Below are 20,795 nucleotides of genomic sequence, written 5' to 3'. Positions count from 1 at the left end.
AAAAGTAGAAATTGTTTTAGTTCAGAACAGAAGAAAAGTTTAACATCAAAGTTTAACATCAGTATTAAAAAGTACTTTCTTCAGTAAGTGATTACATTTGACTAACATGGAAAAATGCTGTTTTGTTTCTTGCCATCATTGAGATTTGTTTCATTGAGTCATTTTAGTGTGTTGTGTAAAACCACTGTAAATGGTCCTTTTTTGGTTTTGTAAGAGATATTGTTCTTGACAGCTTATTTCGTAGTGTGCTGATATCATAATTTATGTTAAAAGTTTTACCATTTTAAACAAAGCTGTGTTAAAAACAACAGATAAGAGTACTTTAAAATCTGAGAGATATCAGCTAAAAAAGATTAAAATTCAGCAAAATTGTTGAATTACACACCCTACTCTAATTGCTGTAATGTCAAAGAGGAAAGGAAATACTGACATATTAACACCAAGTGTACAGGAAGTGTGCCATAAATCAGATCAAAAAGCTATTTTCTTACAGCATATTTGTTTAGTTCCTCATTGTAGGAAGAGATAACAAAAATTTTCAATGTTTCAGATATTAAAAGTACTGCTGGATTTATTTTGTAACTCTTTAAAAAGTGAATGCCTCCTTATGCACTACTTTTTCTTTATAACAAACTTTGTCATAATTAGTCACAAGTAGCTATATTGGATGATACACCTGCAAAGAGAATGTTGTTAATACATTGTGAAATATTTGCTACCTCTACCGTATTTTTTATTCAATGATTGAAAGCCAATAATAAATTTTTGGTTTATGTCTGGATCTGTAAATTAAGCTCCCCTGTAGAATATCAGAAATAAGAAAATGAAAGCATTACTGAGTTCTAGGCACCTCATTTCAGATAGACTTTGATAACACATGTACCAATGAATTACCCAACCTACTTTGACCATCAGTAATTGTTGACCTGTAAATTAAATACAGTGAATAATAATATCATGGGGGTTTTGCTGTTTGAGTTAATTAAAATGAAAGTTATCACAGTCTCCCCTTCTCATACAGTTCTCTTTGCTTCTTCCTCATGGTAGCACTGCTGGTAAATTAACTGGACAGTGGGACAATTGTCTGTGTGAATACTGACCAGGGACAGGTGTAATTTTTACTGGTTAGATTTTGTCCAGATCACCTTCCTAAATTTACCTACTGCCTAGTTAGAGGTGTGCTGGTCCAGAGGTGATGGCAGAGCACATGGATGAGTGGGAAGGGAGGGTAGAAGAGCATTATCACTGATGTAAACTGGGTTAAGTAATTCCCTCTAATGTTGTGGTAGTCAGTCATGTATGTTACTTGTATGTACTGCTTTAAAGTACTGCTTTTGCCTCTGTGATTCTGTGATAGGCCTTCAGCCCCTCTTAAAGTAAACTGCTGGCAAAACTGGTAGTCCTGACCTACGTCTGTTAAAGCCATTCAGAAATACTCTCCTTTGTGTATTCTGTTGCACAGACATGGACGTGAAATTATTTTGATCAGCTTACTGATGCAAGTTGGGCTTTCTTACTGCTAGAGTTAATGCAGAGGGAGCATTGAGGTTGTGGAGGAACCAAGGATGAGACCATCTCTTTTTGAACAGTATGGTCTTAGGTCCACTTAAACCCGTTGTGAAAGGACAAAGTTGTTGGGTTTTCTGTTGGGTTTGTTTGGGTTCATTAGTTTGAATTGAGACAATACCTAAAAAGTTGACAACTGGGAATCATTTATTACGTTCAGAAGTTTATACTTATGGCCAAATCCAGGAGTCTTGCTGGACATTTCTAGATAATACATACACCAAGAATCCGTAGTTGGAAAGGAGATTTCTGGAGTTGGTAAAAAGAATATTAGTTAGTTACTGTTTTACACAGTTTAAGAGCTCAGAGGAGCAAAGCTAAACTCCTAGTAGCAGCTTTCAGACAAAAATTGTTTTTTGTCCAGTGCATACTTTAAACTGAATTATGCTGCAGGATTTTACATTAATTCAAGAAAAGGTAGCTTAATTGTTAAAATAAAATTTCACTGGAAGTAGGTAAACACTATTACAGCCTGCAGGAGATGGCTAAGTTGTGTGAAGCCATACCCAGAGAAGCATCCTTGTGTGCCTGCCCTGTTTTGCATTCTTTTCTTCTGTACCTGCTACTGTCTGCTGTCACAAACTGAGTGATGGAATTAGACTTTGTTCCTGATCCAAAGCAGCTACTCCAGGATTTTAGGCGAACTATAAATTAGTTTGCTATTAAGTAGCTATTCGTTACCAATGGCTTTCTGAGAAAAGTTCTTGGAAGCAATACGCTCTTGGTGTTCATCTCAAGAGGAATATCTGCTTTGTAGTTACTCCTCTGCCCTCAGAATGAGAGACATGTAAAATGAGCTGGAATTGCTAGTTAAAAATTTAGGTAATACTGAAAATGTGCAATACAGGGTTGTTTTTATGGAAAAATATTAAAAACTTGTAGTGAATATTAAACATATCATCTTTCATTGTTTTAAAAAAAAAGAAAATATTTTCAAAAGTGGAAACTAGAAATTTTCTCAGTGTTTCACAGGCAACAGTAACTGTATTTTTTCATTTATTTTACAGAATAAAGATCCCAAAATGTCCCGAGTTGCACTGGAATCTTTATATAGGTTATTGTGGGTTTATGTTATTAGAATAAAATGTGAAAGCAACACTGTAACTCAAAGGTAAGTTCATTATGCAAAGGATTTTAAACTACTGATTGTTGCGGATTTTTTCCCACCTAGTAGGAGAGATCTTGAAGCCAGCTAAGGGATGGCTTAGTTGAGTAAACAGGGTTTTGTCTTAATAGGGAAAACAAAAAGACCTTGATTATTTTGATGAAGAGAAGGAATAGAGTCTAGAATTATCTTTGCAGGGATAGAAGATGGCAGAGAGATAAGCAGGAAATTTATTGAAGTTAAAATGGTACCAGAACAAATAGGGTATGAAGTGGCCATCACTAAGTGTGGACTGGAAATGAAAAGTTTTTCTTTATGAATGTGCATAATGAGAATTTGGAATAGTTATTCAGATTTTACCCCTTCTCCTGACTGTCAGTAACTAGTTTAAAACAGGATCTTGTTCATTTTATAAATGAATCCATGATATTGCTGCCTGTGACAACTGGGGCTGTACTTCCTGTAGGTGGTACTACTGTCATATACTTCTGTATTATTTTGTAGTAGCCCCACCAACACACTTCCAGATTTGAACTGTAACATCTCTGCTGTTATAAGGAGTTACTTTTAAAAGGCTTTTTTCCTTCTTTTTGTTTCTAAATTCTCATAGCCGTCTCATGAGCATTGTATCAGCACTTTTTCCAAAAGGATCACGTAGCGTGGTCCCACGAGACACACCTCTGAATATATTTGTGAAGATTATTCAGTTCATTGCTCAGGTAAGAATATATTTACTTAAAGCTATAAGAATAGAATGAACATTATTTGGAAGAAATGGAAATTTAACGTTAGTTTTTAGAATTTTCCTGAATATGTATAACAAATGAAATAACTCACTGTGTTTCTAATAGTGGCTAAATTATTCTATTTAAACTTCAATGACTGTTGTGTATGAACATTATGATGATTAGTATTTACATTTGCATTGCACTGTTATACATATATATATATATAAAGTACAGTGATAAAATTAGTGTATCCATTATGATATTTTTGTAAGGGACAAAGCATTAGAGCAGTAGTATCCAGTTATATATGGAGACTGCCCTCTGTAGATAGAAAAAGTATACAGTTAATGCAGTAGTGTGTAGTTATTATTGCATTATGATTTGTATTATTTTAGGCGCTTCTGTTATCCTAATATTGAATTGCAGGATATAATCTCACAAGATAAACTCTCATTCATCTATAACATTATAGATTAGAGACATGTTTTCCTGTCTTAGAAATTGGTTGTTTGTACTTCAACTCCTAAAATGATTTGTGTTTGGTCATATAGGGATGAGGTAGGACACAGAACCCTTCACTGTTAAATTTTTTTTATATTTATTATATTTGTATTTTAATGTTTTTTTTTTGTTTCCATGAGCTTTTCTTTATCCCTAATTTTTAGTTATCTAAAACAGTTCAACTTATTTTTGGAAATGCGTTTGACCTGAGCAGAATTGTCTGGAAATTTTTTCAGGAGACATGGTTCAACTGTATCAGAGGAGGAGCTGTGTTGAATTGTATTATATTAAAAAAAATAAAAATTAAGTCATAAGAATAAATATGAAAAAAAAAAGAATATTTTTTAAACTTCTTTATTTTTATTTATTAAATTTTTAAGACAGGATACCCAGCATCTGCAAAGCCAAGAAATTGTGTGTATTAACAGAAAAGAGATAATCATATGAATCTATTTTACTTTATAGGAACGTTTGGATTTTGCAATGAAAGAAATAATATTTGATCTTCTTAGTGTTGGAAAATCACCTAAAACCTTCACTATTAATCCAGAGGTAAAAAAAGCTCATTACTTGCATGCCATGAGAACAACATAGGGGGATTTTGGGGAAAAGTGCTTAACTATTTTTGAGCCAGGATAAAAGCAGATTAATAAATATCTGAAGGTGTGTTCTATTAAAACTAAAGAAGTAGTTGTAGTCATGCACAATTGCTGTTTCATTTCCAGTAGATAAGCTAGCAGCAGTTCTGCAATTGGGACTTATTTCAACAAAAATTTCAGAAAGTATGAGGGTTTTTTATAGTATAACTCTAAAACCTTTCTATAGGAAAGTCATACCCAGCCCTTATGTTTCAAGACCCAGTCTAACAGAGGAGACATTTAAGCATTGTATGTCGTCAGTGTGTTACTGTAGAGATTCATCAACTCCTTTAGTGTTCAACACTATGAAGTATTCAGTATCTTAGCCTGGGCCCAGTCAGTTTATTTGAAACAGAGTTGTGGGGAGGCATGAAAAACTTGAACTTTATTCTTGTTGCTTTCACTACCCTAATATGTAATATTTAAATAATACCTGTCCTACTGGAGTTGTACTGCTGCCTATTCATAAGAGAGGAAAAATGCAAATTGTATTTTGTCTCTATTATACTTCAACAGTATAATTTCTTCTGTTTTCTCTTTCCTTTTTTTGTCCCTTTTTTGCTCTTGAAGAGGATGAATATTGGCCTCAGAGTCTTCCTTGTTATAGCAGATAGCTTGCAGCAGAAAGATGGTGAACCACCAATGCCAACAACAGGAGTTGTTCTCCCTTCAGGAAATACTCTGCGTGTCAAGAAAATTTTTCTTAATAAAACACTGACAGATGAGGAAGCAAAAGTTATAGGTATGTTGTATTCTTTTGTGAGTTGGCATTCCAGTATGCGTGTTTATATTCTCAATTATTCTCAAGCAGTACATTTGTGTAACTTTAATTATGTATTTATTTTAATTGTTAACAAGAATCTAATGAGAGCCTGTTTTAACAGAATTGCTTTGATTCTTTTGAGAGGGCTACTAGACAATATTGACCTTCTGGTGTCTGAGATGAAATCCATGGCTTTTCTTAAAGTGTTTTGCATTGCCAAATCAGCACAAAGAAGCATGAGTGCAGTTAGTGTGGTAAAATAGCATGGCAAGTTTTGTTCCCTTGATGTCACTCTAAAATGTCTCAAGTGTCTCACAGCTGAGTGAAGTAAGACAATTTTAATCCCTGTGCTCTACTGATATTCTGTGAATGAGGTAGTAATCTCTAAAGGGTTGTTTCAACATGTAAAATTTAAACTAGAACTAAAAAGCTTGGAATTGAGAAAACAGCGAAACAACTAATGGTTGCTTCAGTGTTTATGTTCTTTCTGAAATACACTATTTTCATATACCACCTCATATTTGTATATTTGTATATATATATATATTATATATACATGCATTTCTTTTGACAGTTAAAGTACATGTTTTATGTCATCTGTTGTACAATAAGAAATTTGTCCAAAACTGAATAAGTGGCAGATATTTTAATTAAAATGTAAAATAAAATAAGAACAAATGAAAGAGGTGATGGAACTCTTTGACTTTTCAGGAATGTCCATATACTATCCTCAAGTCAGAAAAGCACTGGATAGCATTCTTAGGCATTTGGACAAAGAAGTTGGAAGGCCCATGTGCATGACTAGCGTGCAGATGTCCAATAAAGAACCAGAAGACATGATTACGTATGTACTGCACTACAGTATTTTCACTGTCACAGTAGCATCATATTATTTTTATGCTGCAATGTTGCAGATGCCATCATTAATGCATTACAATAGTGGGTTTTTTACTTGACTAATAAGTGAATGTTAATTTCATTAATTAAAGCTAAAAATGTTTGTTACCTCCTTAGTTTTGACACGAAATTGAAAATAAATATATATGGTGTACTGAAGTAAATTTTCCTGTTGTTTTTTTGGTTATACACTCTTTTTATAGGGGTGAGAGGAAACCTAAGATAGATTTGTTCAGAACTTGCATTGCTGCTATCCCAAGACTGATTCCAGATGGCATGAGTAGGACTGACCTCATTGAATTGCTTGCAAGGTAAGAGAAATGAAGTCGAGCTCTTATTGGATGTTCTTTTTTAAATGCTGCATGAGCACGTTTGTCAGTGCACTCACTATGCAGTATAAGTCCACTGCATACAGATTCCATCCTTCCTGCTCCTGACTACCTTCTGCAGTTGGTCAAGTTTTACTGGCCAGAGTAGCAGGAGGTAAATGTATCCTGCAGATCTTGCACTTATTTTTAGAGATAATTTTTGAGAAGCGGGAATTTATTTCTGTTGCTTTGGGGGTTTTTCGAACGTGTTTTATCTTTTTTTTACAACTATCATACTTTCCCCCCTTTTTTTTCTCTTCCTATTACTAATACTATAAATCTTCATAAAGTCATTCTTGTTTGACATTACCAAAATGTGAGACAGGCACTTAAGGGAAACTATTCTTTTTCTCTATGAATCCTGTATTGGTTTTCCATTTTTTTTTGATCCAACATGACTCGTACTCTTCTGTTTCTTATCTCAGTTAAAATTGAATGTGCCTTATTGGTCCTGATAAGTAGTTGAGATATTTTTTTTATTCTTAATGCAAGAATGGTCTTGGCACAGAAACACAGGATAGCTTTTAGCTTTGAAATTATAAATTTCTTTTAATATAATGTGTTGAGTTACATATATACTAAGTTAGTAATAATGCGAGAGAATAAGGTTCTTCTAACTTCCAATTTTTCTTCAGTGCTAAAAGGCATATAAAAGACATGATACAAATGTAATAATACAGTACTGGGATACATTTCTTCTACCTTAGCGGGCTGAGACATATTTTTAAGTATATATGCAAAGGGATTTTTTTGTGAGTTTTTTTCTCATATCTAAAGTAAAACTTTAACTGCAAAAATTATCTGTTCTTTTCAGTTTTAATTTGAAGAAAAGAACCTGTGCATCACAGAGTGCCTGTGTACTGAGCTCTAAGGTGGTTGCTCAGATGCATGCAAAGATGTACCTATGTGAAAGACTTGGCAGTCTCTCCTGAAAATTGTTTGTATTAAGTTTTGTGAAACCTTGCAATATTTTGCTATAGTAGAAGCACCTTCTGTTAGTAGCCAGTTTCAGGTCTATTCAGTGCTGAAAATGCATCTATGTGGAAGTGTTCTACATTGTACAGCAAAGAAGGAAGAGTTAACACTGAACTTTAAATGATAAAGGCTGATTAAGAGTGTGTGTATCTAGGGTGATGATACCAGTATTTTTTCTAAACAGGCTGACAATTCATATGGATGAAGAACTTCGTGCCTTGGCTTTCAATACTCTCCAAGCATTAATGCTTGATTTTCCAGATTGGCGGGAAGATGTTCTTTCAGGATTTGTATATTTTATTGTGCGTGAAGTGACTGACGTCCACCCAACGCTTCTTGACAATGCAGTAAAAATGTTAGTGCAGCTCATAAATCAGTGGAAACAAGCAGCCCAAATGCACAATAAAACTCAAGATTCTCAGGTATATCTATATAAGGTCCTTTGATGTTAGAACACAGTTTGAATCTACATACAATTTTATTAGTGGACTTCATTGTTTTTGTTAAGTAATAAAAATTCAGCTAACTTTCTCACAGTGCTTGAAGACTTTTAGATCTATTTTTTAAATCAGCATTTCTACCAAAACAAAATTAGTTTCAAAAACGCTAATTCATGACTACATTTTGGCTTACATCAGAAGTCATCATGTGTAACTGGAAATAAATAGGAGTTATTAAACAGTAGAACTAGGGAAAACCCAGCATTTTTTACTAGCCAGTAGAACGAGGTCAAGTAGTTTGATTTTATACAGTCTTTTACATGAGAGTATTCATATTTTTTTTTTTAATTTTGCTCTCACTGCATCATTCTCCTGAGAAAGTGAAATAAAGACGTTCTCGTGATATATGTTTGGACTAAATTCAGAGAGATAATAAAAAAACAAAATGGCTAATACTATGTTATTCTCATAATGCAAATTTGACCAGTAGCCAAACAAGATCTAAATATTTTATGATTATTTTGCCATCTCCAGTAGTGGAACTATATCTTAACTGTGTTTACTTTTTTTCTTCATTTGCTTAACTTCTGTGATTTTTTTCTTAGCGTGGTGTATCCAATGGGGCTGCCCATACCCTTCCTCTGGAGAGGACCCTTTATTCCAGTGTATTTCACGTAGTGGAAGGCTTTGCTTTGGTCATCCTTTGCAGCACCAGGCCTGCCACCAGGCGATTAGCTGTCAGTGTTCTGAGAGAAATAAGGGCCTTGTTCACACTTCTAGAAATTTCGAAGGTAAGAGTTGATGACCCGTTCTTACAACTGCTTAATGAAACTGATTTTATGTTGACTTTCTTTGAGCTTTTTATGCCTTGTATATTGTAGAGTGATGATGAATTGGCTATAGATGTAATGGACAGACTAAGTGCTACTATCCTGGAAAGTTTCATACATCTCACTGGGGCTGACCAGGTAGGACAATTTTTATATTAAGTTGGTTATAAGATGACATAATGCTGCAAAACTGTCCCAAATATGTTTTAAATGATAGCGTCACTATGTTCATGCTAAGTTTGTCAACAATTTAGCACCACAAACAAAGAGAAAAAGGCAAAAATCTTGACAAATGTTGTGAGGCTGACACCACCATTGTACACTTTCTGACCGATAGTGTGTCATTATCACCACTGTATAAATGCTGACAACTCTATCTGGTTTTTCTTACCTTGCTTACTGATTGCAATTTCTTTGAAGCAAAGGGCACTGCCTTTTTCTGCAGCAGTATAGTTTCATATTGGTCGGTGTGTCCTTTATCCGTGATGAAAGCCATAATAACTGTCAGTGAATAACAACTGAATTCCATACCTATGTACTTATCATAAACTCTTAAGTATCAAGGAAACCCTTCTGATTTTAGGTTTAGGAAACAAGTTGGAATTCAGTGATAAGACTTTGAGTACAAATATTTTCTAAGAATGAAATCATTATGAGTGAAAAGGCCTTTTTCTAGAATTTGCTATTTCCTAATTTCCAGTTCCTTCCCAAACAGCATGTTTATATAACTGTTCACATTAAGAACTTCTGTAAAAAACCCACATAAATTATGTGTTTTATCTGTTGCAGATGTGGTTTTGATAGTGATACTTTATTAGATATTTAACAATTAAGAGATTGTTATTTAATACACATGGATATTAAGTATTGCCTTATTCTCTTTTCTATGCACACAGACTACTTTACTGTACTGTCCCAGTTCAATAGATTTACAAACTCTGGCTGACTGGAATTCCTCCCCAATCAGCCACCAGTTTGATGTGGTCAGTCCCTCACATATATGGATATTTGCACATGTGACTCAAGGCCAAGATCCATGGATTATAAGCCTCTCAAGTTTCATGAAGCAGGAAAATCTTCCAAAACACTGCCCAACAGCTGTAAGCTATGCTTGGACGTTTGCTTATACCAGACTCCAACTGCTGTCTCCACAAGTGGATATCAAGTAAGTTGATTTCTAAAGTAAGTGCAGTATATTATATTGGGTATTCTTTCAAGATTTATCATCACTGTAAAGTCATTATTGTTTGAGCGAGGTGACATGTAGGCTCTTGATATTTTCTGTGGATTTAATTCAGCTTTATATAACAAAAAATTACAGCAGATTTATCTGGATAAAAAGTTATCTGCTGTGAAGATTAATTTATGCCTTTGGCCATATTGTAGTTCAACAAATTTGAATATAAAAGCGTACATTATTGATGTACAGGTCTGTTCTGAAAAACTTATTGAGAGTTTACTATGTTAACAATATTGGAAACAATGGCATATGCATAATGGAAAAATAAATTCAGTAGAAAACCAAAGTGAAATGTGGTAAGCTTCATTTACTCTGCTGAGCTTTTTTTTTTTTTTAATAGCAGCCCTATCAATGCAAAGAAAGTGAATACTACTACAAGCAGTGACTCCTATATTGGGCTCTGGAGAAACTACCTGATTCTTTGCTGCAGTGCAGCGTCTTCTTCAAACTCCTCCACTTCCACAGGCTCTGTGAGATGTTCCCCTCCTGAGACGCTGGCGTCTACTCCTGACAGTGGTTATAGCATTGATTCAAGAGTAGGTTCTTCTAATGCTTATTGTAAATAAGTCTACATGTATTTGGAAATAGAAACACCAGAGCCTATAATAACTGTCATGATTAGAAACTGGGATAATTTATCTCAGAATATTTTTACTATACGTTAGTTTTTCATTTGCTTAGGGGAGAGTGTTTTAGTTCACTTTTCCCAGTCTGTGCTGTAGAAGCTTTCCTGCTTACGTTTTTAAGGCAAATCTTACCATGTAATAAAAACAGTTACCCAGTCTCAAAGTCTTAGCTAGCTGTAATAAAGAAATGTTTTGTTCACTGTTAAGGGGGTGTTTTTGCTGTCAGTAGACTTCTGCAGTTCTGAGCAAAAAGCCTCTCACTTCAGTAATTGAAACAGAAACCTATTCAGGCATGATGTATCTTGTTATATTTTCCCAACCGCAGACAGTTTTCTGTCTGCCTAGCTTCAGAGCGCCTGCAGATTATTTTTTTCCCCCTTCTTTTCTGCTTTTTGCTCGTCTCCTTTTTGGTTTCCTGTAAAAGGTACAGTAGACATGAAGATAATTCTTGGACTATGCAGCAGATTTTTGGCAGAAGCAGCCTGTTCCACTTCCATCTTGTTATCAGGATACTTTCCCTAAATCTGAAAAACTGTAGACTGAAGGCTGTGATCTCTTTGAGAGCTCCAAGGGACTCTAAGGAGTTGGACATAAAAATCTACTTACTTTCCCCAAGGACGGCAGATACACCAAACATGCATAGCATCTGTATATCGTGTTGAGTCATTCATTGTCATCTGACAATGAAAATTTAGTAATGCAAGAAATAGTTAATACTACTTTACTATTTCAGAAAATCTTTTTCCGTGTCAAATATAACTTTCATTTTTATCATTTTGAGTCACTGATCCAATGTGAGAAGACAGAGAAATTACAGCAGGTATTTTCATGTCACCATTTGTTTGGCAACTATTTCATTCTGTTTTATTCTGGTTTTCTTTTTAGATTATTGGCATTCCATCCCCTTCCTCCCTGTTTAAGCACATAGTTCCAATGATGCGCTCTGAGAGCATGGAAATTACAGAATCCCTTGTCCTGGGACTTGGCAGGACCAACCCAGGAGCTTTTAGGTAACTGTTGTGTTTGATTCTGCTTTTACGCCAGTTGATTATGAAGCTAGGGAATCAGAGCTCATAGAAAAAGGTTCAGTGTTTTTTCTTTCAAGAATTTTGAAAAAGCTCTGACAACTGATTGTCTTGTCTTTTCTAGCATTTAGAGGCGTGATATAGATTGTTAGAGATGCGAAAGAATTTCATGTGGAGGTCATGAAAAGAAAAAGAAGTTAGTTGAAACTATAAACAGCTAACTTTTATTGATATTAAAAGCTACCATTTTGTTAAAGAACAGTCTGTGTGAAGTAATAACATTTGAAATGTTATTTATATTCAAGTTTATTAGAGTAGATAAACTCTCCTTATTGGTTTTGCCAAGTGCTCTTTATGGAGGATGGGTGAAGAGTGAGAACATCTGAGGGGAAGAAAGCCTCCTGGGAAAGCCATCAGGTGTTCTGTGACACCAGCCAACCTCGTATAGTGAGAGTTATGAAGTTGTACTGTGCCTAGCAACCAACTGTGCTTCTGCAGAAAGAACCAGGGATCACTTACATTGTTGGTTTTGAATGAGATGATGTTTCTCTCCAGTCACTTGTGTCCTGTATTATTGCAGATGAGGAGCCAATATTGAATCTGTAATGCCAAGTCCTCAGTTATCATATTCTGCTTTATATCCCTTTATAATCTTATAATTTTATATAATATCTGACTTTGCTCCCCTACCAGGAGCAAAGCAAGACTTTGTCTCATGACCCTGAAGATCTGTTTAAAAGTTTAAATCGTAATTGTGCTCTAAAGCCCAGAAATGCTTTCAGAGATAATTTCACCTTAAATCCTTGTTTTCTAAATTAGAAGCCACTCATTCAGCAAATTACAAAAAAAAATCTGATTCTTAACAGTTTGACCATTTCTGTATTCAGAATGTGTTTTGTTTCTCAAAACACGTGCTCTCACCAGATGCCAGCTGTAACCCACCCTTTAGCATTACAGCTCTGCACTGATTTGTTGTTTAGCTTTTGAGTTTTTAAGCACTCTTCCTCCCCACTTTGTATGTTTACTCAGGAACTTTTTCATCATAGATTATATGTATACTCAATCCACTTAAACTTAATAGAATATTATTTTTGTTTTGTGTAACTGATCACATGAACTTGTCTAGGTATCTCTTGCTCTCCTTTGTAAATACAACCAATATATTTTTACCTTAGTATTTTGTCTGCATAGATCCTTACTACTGATCTCCTTCACCTTTCCCTTTTTAAAGAAGTAACAGAGTCTTAGTTTAGCAGAAGGAACTGAGCAGTAGTAAAGACTGTGGAGCTTCAGAACAAATGGGGAATGTAAGCACAGTGTCAGAACCTGTTTCAGTTTTCAAAGAGACTGGTCTGACTTCTGTCAGTGTAGTGTTGCTGGACTTAAAGAACAAACTTTACTAACAAGTAAATGCATCATGACAGCTGAAAGAGCATTGTATGATAAGCTGTCAACATCTTTTTTCCCTCCCTAATAATACCTGTTTGCACATCTTTGTTAAACCCTTAGTATGAAAATTAATGACAATGGTTTGTGATAGAAAAAAGCCACAATACTTGGAGAATGCAAATGTAGGGGTAGTTGTTGAGACATCCATTTAGTAATCTGCTTTAAATTAGGAAAATATCTTTCTAGGAAACTTTTCTTTAAAAAGCTACAGGTAAAGAAGGAAAACCTGTGGGTGTTTTCACTTGTGTTGTAACACTAGTTACTGAGAAACATCTTTCAGTTGAGATCTTAATTTGATGTTTGTTTTTATCCTTTTAATTATTTTAATTCAGGGAACTAATAGAAGAATTACATCCTATAATTAAGGAAGCACTTGAAAGAAGGCCAGAGGTAATTGGATAATTTCCATTATATTCAATACAATTTTAACTGTCTTCTTAAAGAACAGGCATATTAGTTATATTCTTTAATTTCTGCAAGTAAAAACTGTCAGTATACCAGATAAAAATGTGAAATGTTGCTTTTTTAAATAATTGTCAGGTGTTTACATTAGAAGAGCTTTATGTTTATTTCAAGCTCTGTATTATTCTTAAATACTAAAAATTTTCCAATGAAGAACTTGTTTTACAGAAAGTTTTAGAAGTCTTAGTAGGTATTCATAGAAATAATAATCTCTGCAAAAACAAAGTCAGGGATGAGTGCTCAGTATTTTTTATGGTAACTGTAATGTTTTTATAAGTAATAAATTTATAATTACAGATGATGGGAAGGAGCTCTCTTCTGTTTCAAAATGTTACTAGACCAAAGTGTATTTTGTCAGTCTTGCATGCAAGTCATAGGATCATAAAATTGTTTGGGTTGGAAGGTCATATAGTCCACCCCCACTGAAATGAGCAGAAACATCATCAACTGCATCAGGTTGCTCAGAGCCCCATCCAACCTGACCTTGAGTGTTTCTGGGGGTGGGGCAATTACCACCTGTCTGAACAACCTGTGCCAGTATTTCACCACCCTCATTCCAAAAAATTTCTTTCTTATATCAAGTCTAAATCTGTCCTCTTTTAGTTTAAAACCATTGCCCTTTGCCATATCACAACAGGCCCTGCTAAAATGTTTGTCCCATCTTTCTTACAAACCCCTTTTAAGCCCTGAAAGGCCGCAAATAAGGTCTCCCCTCAGCCTTCTCTTCTCCAGGGTGACTGGCCCCATCTCTCTCAGCCTGTCTTCATAAGAGAGGTGCTCCAGCCCTCTGACCATTTTTGAGCCCTCCTCTGCACCCATTCCAATATGTCCATGTCTTTGTTGTGTTTGAGGACCCCACAGCTGAACACAGTACTCCAGGTGGGGTCTCACGAGAGTGGAGCAGAGGGACAGAATCACCTCCTTCAAAATATGTAGAAAGACTACCATTTGTACTTCATTGTTCTATATGTTGCACTTTGTGACAGGAGACTGACAAACCCATTATTTTGATAATACATGTAATAGCAAACCTGGTATATCTCAAGAGTCGCAACAGGGAAAAATTTTGTTCGTTTTTTGGTTATAGAAATTGTTAGCAATTTGGGTAACACCTCTAAAAAGGTTAACACCTCTGATAACTGATGCTGATTGTAGTAAAGATATATTGCTTTTACGTTCCATGCTGGTGTTATACTTAACTTTTCCTCTGCTTCATTTAATTTTGTGTTTCCTCTGTTGAATAGAACATGAAACGACGCAGGCGTCGAGATATTTTACGAGTACAACTAGTACGAATATTTGAACTGTTGGCAGATGCTGGTGTCATTAGTCACAGGTAGGGGAAGCACTGATGAGAAGTTGTTTATTTTTGTGAATTGTCATTGGTATTCTTATGACCCAGTATAACAAGCTTGCAAAATTCATCTGTGAGTTTTAGTATACCTCTAAATAGATAGATGTGGTTTTATAAAACTTGGAATTTTATAAAACTGACAGTTTTATAAAACTGGCTTTCTAATCTGTTCCTCTCCCTTGCTCTTTGTCACTGTGTTCTGTGTTTTATTTAAAGTGCTACTATTCTCCAGGACATTGCTTTGAACAGGCAGTATGTCGTGTTCCTTCTTGTTTGTGTGTTCTTAAAGGTTGCACCAATTGTGCAAATTGTAACTATTCTGTGATCAACCAGATGAGTTCTTCCTCACCTGGAGTGCTGATGCTAGTCAGCACATCCTATACAGAGAAGGCTGCTGCACATTAATATTGGACCTTTTTTTATTTCTGAGGAATGAAGAATGTTAACTGGGTTATTGAGGTTTTTTTTCCTCAGTTTATCCTACTTGTGTAGGGACACTTTGAAAAAAGAAATTCTGGCATATGTTTTACAAGTCTGTTGGAAAGTTTTTTCTAAGTTGGTGGAATCGTGTAAGAGCAAGTAGGCTAGGAAATGGTCCCATTCTGTTAGACAAACAATACTTAGACATGTATTTATCAACCTTAGTGATATAGTCAGTGTGACATTCTCAATCTTTAAGCAAGCTGCTGCAGCATATTTTAGAATGTTACTTCAGAAGCATTGCTAAAATGTCTTTCAACATGGTCAAATTTCAGAGCCCAGCCATTAAAATCATACTCTCCTTTCTTATCTTTTAAGGTTCTCCCTGATGTTTAAGTAGCGTGTATAAAATATGCCCTAACCACAGTCTGCACCCTGAAACTTTGTCAGCTTTTCTCTCTGAGGCCAGTCTGACTCTGTGGTAGAAGCTAACAAACAATTACAGGTTGCCATAGGCATCACCTTGCCTTCGGTGTGCAAGGAATGCTTTTTAGATGTCTTTAGTGCAAATGTGAAAATGTGGTGGAAGGAGTTGAGGGGAAAGGAATCACCCTTCTACCAATTGTTTTTCAAAGTAGGGCAGCTTTGAATCATGTAGTCTTTAATATCCTTACTTAGTTTAGTACAGACGTCTAGTCAGATGCTAAAACCATGAGGATGGGAAATGAATACATAAAATGAATAAATTACTTTCACCTGCTTGCCATCAACAGTGTGTCACAAGGTACCAAACATCTTGACTGACTTCCAAAAATCAATATGGCATAAAGATGACTATCATCAAGTAGCAGTAATTATTTTTTCTAGTTTACAAATTGTGTGGGTTTGTGGGAGGGTCTTTTTTGGGGCGGTATTTATTATTTTTAACATATGTCCCCAGTATAAGAACTAGTTCTGTAGAAGGATGAGTGACTTCTGATAGTGAGGTTTGATTATTAGTTTGCTTTCACTGGAGTTCTTTATTTTAAAACTGAAATTGAAGCTGGATGAAGAAATTACTTTGAAATAAATATTTGCAATGATGAGGGTTTTTTAAAGATCAAAAAATTTGTTTTCAAAAAATGTATGTAGTTATCATGCTATTTGATTTATTGAATTTATTTTATTTTTAAGTGCAAGTGGTGGCCTTGATAACGAAACACATTCCCTCAACAACACTTTACTTGAGTATGTCGATCTAACAAGACAACTCCTAGAAGCAGAAAATGAAAAGGATTCTGATACACTGAAAGATATACGATGCCATTTTAGTGCCTTAGTGGCAAATATCATACAAAATGTTCCAGGTATGTAAAAATGCTTTAGTAACTTTTGATGACTATATTTAATACAAAGTACATTTAAAAAACCAAAAACCAACGAAACAGAAACTAAAGAAAAAGCCATTTTTTATCTGAAGTTTCAGAATACTTTCATTAAAATAATTTATGACATCAGTTTTGAATATAACTTTAAAAGCATGAGTTTTAAGGGAGATTTTTGGTACTATTTGGTAAAGTTTTGTTGGTTGGCTGTTGCATTTGAATTCTATAGACGAATAAATTCCTGTGCACTAGTGGCATTAAACAAGACAATAGTAAAGCTACGTCCAACAATTATGATGTTAAAATAGTGCGTTTACATGGATTTTTCCTTTTATATTCATTGTTTGGGTCTGTTTCTGTGTTACATACTTTATTTTAAAGAATGACAAGAGGAGTGTGTCTAACTTTGGGCTTTTCTTACAGTACACCAGAGAAGAAGTGTCTTTCCACAGCAGAGTCTACGCCACAGTCTATTTATGTTGTTCAGTCATTGGGCAGGTCCTTTTAGTATCATGTTTACTCCCCTGGACAGATACAGTGATAGAAACATGCGAATAAACAGACACCAATACTGTGCATTGAAGGTATTTTAGCACTTTTTGAATTTTGGAAATAGATTGTTATGTTGACCTAAGCAAATTTAACGCTTAGGCCATTCATGGCTTAGTGTTTTTTTTTTCTCATATGCTTGCATGTATTTATGACAGTTCAGCTTTTTCCAAACTGTGAACTACTGCGCTTGCAATAGAAATTTCTTAAAACTACTACTGAATGTTCACTTCCCATGACTTTAATCCTCAGTTGCCTAAGGTGAAAGGCTTTCATGTAAATGTACGTTAACAATGAAACTGGTGTATTTAACTCTTCAGTATGTTAGCATTTCAGTATTGACTCTTTCTTGTATTTCAAAGTTGAGAAAACTATGATTTGATAATTTCTTGAATAAAATGTTAAACAGATTTTATTAGCCTTGGTCTTCGTCCCTTGAGAGGTTAGAATTTAGTTTTCTGATATTTTAATGACCTTAGTAAGAGTTGTATATGAGTTACTAAAATGTAGTGGTTTTCAATTGCTTTCTGAAGGCTATGTCTGCTGTACTGTGTTGTGGCCCTGTTGCAGACAACGTCGGGCTCTCATCTGATGGCTATTTGTACAAATGGCTGGATAATATTTTGGATTCACAAGATAAAAAGGTAATACAGACAATGTCAACATTGGTTTGTAGCTGTCAGCGCCTTCAAACATACATGCTTTAATGAGCTTGCAGTCAGATTGGCCTCAATGATTTAGAGTGGCTTAAGCTCAAAGCTGTTGTAGTAGTGCGTAGTTTTGCTCTGTCCTTCCTTCATGTGTATTCATCCTGTTGAGGAAGGTAATCCCTCATCACAGTCCAAGAACAGAGAAACAGGATGGAAGAGGAAAGGGCAAGGGGTGAAGCACTGTGTATCATTTTTAAACTAATCAGTTAGTTAAGTTGTAATAATAAGCAGATGTTTCAGAAATTGAAAGGAGATGACATTTTGAACATGAACTGAGACTGTACAGTCCATTGGGGTCCTGCAGAGTTAGGAAGACCAAGCTTTTCATCTAAACAGTAAGGCAAGCTTTCAATTTAAAAGGTAGGGTGTCCATTGCCCTATAATGCTAGGATTGTATAAAAATACAGCTCCAGTGGGCTGCTTTGATTCAAGAGAAGATGCAAGTCTCCAGGTAGATCTGTCCCTTGTATCCAGCTGGAATTCCTACATGTGTTTAAGTGCTTTTCTCTATCTGATGCTTTCAGGTCAGTGTTCAGTGTAAGATGTGAAAATAGTAAATAGCTCAAGCTAGCCTTGAAACTGAGGGGAATAAAAGTGAGGAGAGCTCTCTAGTTATTTATGTCAATAATTTATAACTGTGTGCAAGTTGAACGTTAAACAGTGTTGATAGAATTATCTGTTGTTACTTTAAGCTGTGGTGTCATTGTTTTTGTATAGAACACATTTTATGTTTCAAAAGGTTTGGGTTTTATTAAATATGTATTTCCCTACTTTATGCCGTTTTGTAAGTTAGTCTTTTTTTCTACATTTTCAAATATGTATTGACACTTTCTTGGAATACAGGTTCACCAGCTAGGCTGTGAGGCAGTCATGCTGCTCTTGGAACTCAACCCTGACCAGAGTAACCTCATGTACTGGGCCGTAGACCGGTGCTACACAGGTTCCAAGCGTGTAGCAGCTGGCTGTTTTAAAGCCATAGCCAACGTGTTCCAAAACAGGTACTACAGCATTTTTCAGAACTTTAAAGCTTTTATTTTCAAAGTGTGCTTTCATATAGAACTGCACTTTTTTGTGCCCTAGAGAGAAAAGATCACCACTGTTTGTGTGTATGTGTTACTAGAGAAACTTTTCAAAATGTTATCCCATATTATATCCCTTGTAAATTAAACTTAAATTCAAATTTTAAAAAGCCAAATGTAATTTTACTTTTTTCACACTTGCAATTTATCCCTAGGGATTACCAGTGTGATACAGTGACCCTCCTGAATCTGATACTGTTTAAAGCAGCTGATTCTACTAGGGCTATCTATGAAGTTGCTATGCAACTATTACAGGTTTGTAAACTAATTCTGATTTTTTTTTAAATAAGAATTGTCCTGTACATTAAAAAAAAATTTGTTATTGTTTGCTTCTCTTCAGTAATGAAATACACTGTATTTTTTTTTCTTCTCTATTTCAGTACATAGTTAGGCCAGATCCTTACCTGGCACAAATAGACTTCAGTGGAAGTGTATCTGTTTCCATGAACTAAGCGCTTAAGACCTGTATTTTCATAATACCTTCTTTTTCAAGAAACAAAACCTAAATCAAGACTCTCTTGATATGGCCCTGAAACAGATATATATATATATATAGCTCCATTTGTCCAAAAGCACGTCAGAGAGAAGCATATTGCTTCCCAAGCCTTCACTCTGTCTGCTGGGATAGCAGTCAGTTTTGTGTTTTTGACATTAGAACCAAACATTTTTTCAGCTGTTTGTGTGGAGAGATGACAGTGAAATCTTAGCCATGTAATTTACTTTTGTATATTTCTTTCTGAGGTCATTTAGGGGTAAGCTTAATCTTACAGGCAGCATTAGTGTTTAAATAAATCTGTGTTGCTTGTGGCTCAGACTGTAAGTCTTGGGGTTTTTTTCAGAGGTTTTACTTGTCAGCTAAATTCAGCATTGAAGACCCCACTGAAGTCACACCCCTGTTGATATGTCAGCCCCATCTTTCTTCTCAAGTTGACACCACTGCTTAAGATGAGCCCAAATTGATTTTTCAAGTGTCAGAGTCCTTTAGCCTCCTGCTGCACCTCTGCCACATCAAAGATTATGTTGTTCCTGTCCATGTCTCATAGATGAGCAAAAATTGGTATTGTTTGGAAATACAGGTGTTAAATAGTATTTCACATTTTGTCATAGATAAATTTATATTTAATATGGTATTTTGTGAAAGCATATTTTGGAACTTTATTGCTGGAAACTCATCAAGTGGAGTATATCTTACTAGTCTTCTATGAAATTACCAATTTTAGCAGATACTTTAGATGTACAGAGATCCTCATGGATAAGAAGCATTAAATGAGAGTAGATACTTCAAGAAGTGATTTTTATATAAAGGTGTTCATAGTAGCTCTATACTTAGCTTCAAATTCTGAACATTATTGTTGTAGATCTTGGAACCAAAGATGTTCCGTTACGCTCACAAACTGGAAGTTCAGCGGACGGATGGGGTTTTGGGTCAGCCTTCTCCTTTACCACATTTGTATTCTATGTCATATTATCAGCTGTCAGAAGAATTAGCAAGGACTTATCCTGAACTGACGCTTGCTATCTTCTCAGGTACGATTTTAAAGTCAAGTCAAAAGCATTGTACAAAATTTGTCATTCTTATTATTCAGTAATTAATTTATATGTAATTCACTGAAATCAGGACAACAATATCATCATAGCTAATGGAACAGTAGAACTTACTGAGTTACAGTTATTGTTCACTTGTGTTTTAAATATATTCAAGGGGA

At 35.1% G+C, this 20,795-nt stretch overlaps 1 protein-coding gene across 10 annotated transcripts in view; it reads left to right on the top strand.

Moving 5' to 3' along the window:
• Nucleotides 1-20,795, top strand: part of FRYL (FRY like transcription coactivator) — a 134,052-nt gene that overhangs the window by 64,734 nt on the left and 48,523 nt on the right. For all 10 annotated transcript variants that reach the window (XM_018068951.2, XM_018068961.2, XM_018068944.2 and 7 more), the window contains 20 exons: nt 2,574-2,677; nt 3,282-3,390; nt 4,366-4,452; nt 5,109-5,280; nt 6,013-6,145; nt 6,402-6,509; nt 7,726-7,963; nt 8,587-8,772; nt 8,863-8,949; nt 9,708-9,976; nt 10,392-10,587; nt 11,563-11,687; nt 13,484-13,541; nt 14,858-14,949; nt 16,561-16,733; nt 17,175-17,335; nt 17,834-17,944; nt 18,854-19,008; nt 19,245-19,344; nt 20,448-20,616. In XM_018068951.2, the coding sequence (XP_017924440.1) occupies nt 2,574-2,677; nt 3,282-3,390; nt 4,366-4,452; nt 5,109-5,280; nt 6,013-6,145; nt 6,402-6,509; nt 7,726-7,963; nt 8,587-8,772; nt 8,863-8,949; nt 9,708-9,976; nt 10,392-10,587; nt 11,563-11,687; nt 13,484-13,541; nt 14,858-14,949; nt 16,561-16,733; nt 17,175-17,335; nt 17,834-17,944; nt 18,854-19,008; nt 19,245-19,344; nt 20,448-20,616 (2,833 nt within the window). The remainder of the gene's footprint in view (nt 1-2,573; nt 2,678-3,281; nt 3,391-4,365; nt 4,453-5,108; nt 5,281-6,012; nt 6,146-6,401; nt 6,510-7,725; nt 7,964-8,586; nt 8,773-8,862; nt 8,950-9,707; nt 9,977-10,391; nt 10,588-11,562; nt 11,688-13,483; nt 13,542-14,857; nt 14,950-16,560; nt 16,734-17,174; nt 17,336-17,833; nt 17,945-18,853; nt 19,009-19,244; nt 19,345-20,447; nt 20,617-20,795) is intronic.

Source organism: Manacus vitellinus, unplaced genomic scaffold (assembly GCF_001715985.3).
Source record: "Manacus vitellinus isolate BGI_N305 unplaced genomic scaffold, ASM171598v3 scaffold_0_pilon, whole genome shotgun sequence".
Classification (NCBI taxonomy): Eukaryota; Metazoa; Chordata; class Aves; order Passeriformes; family Pipridae; genus Manacus; species Manacus vitellinus.
The sequence above is the reverse complement of the archived record's forward strand: the minus strand, read 5'-3'. Positions and strand labels throughout refer to the sequence as shown.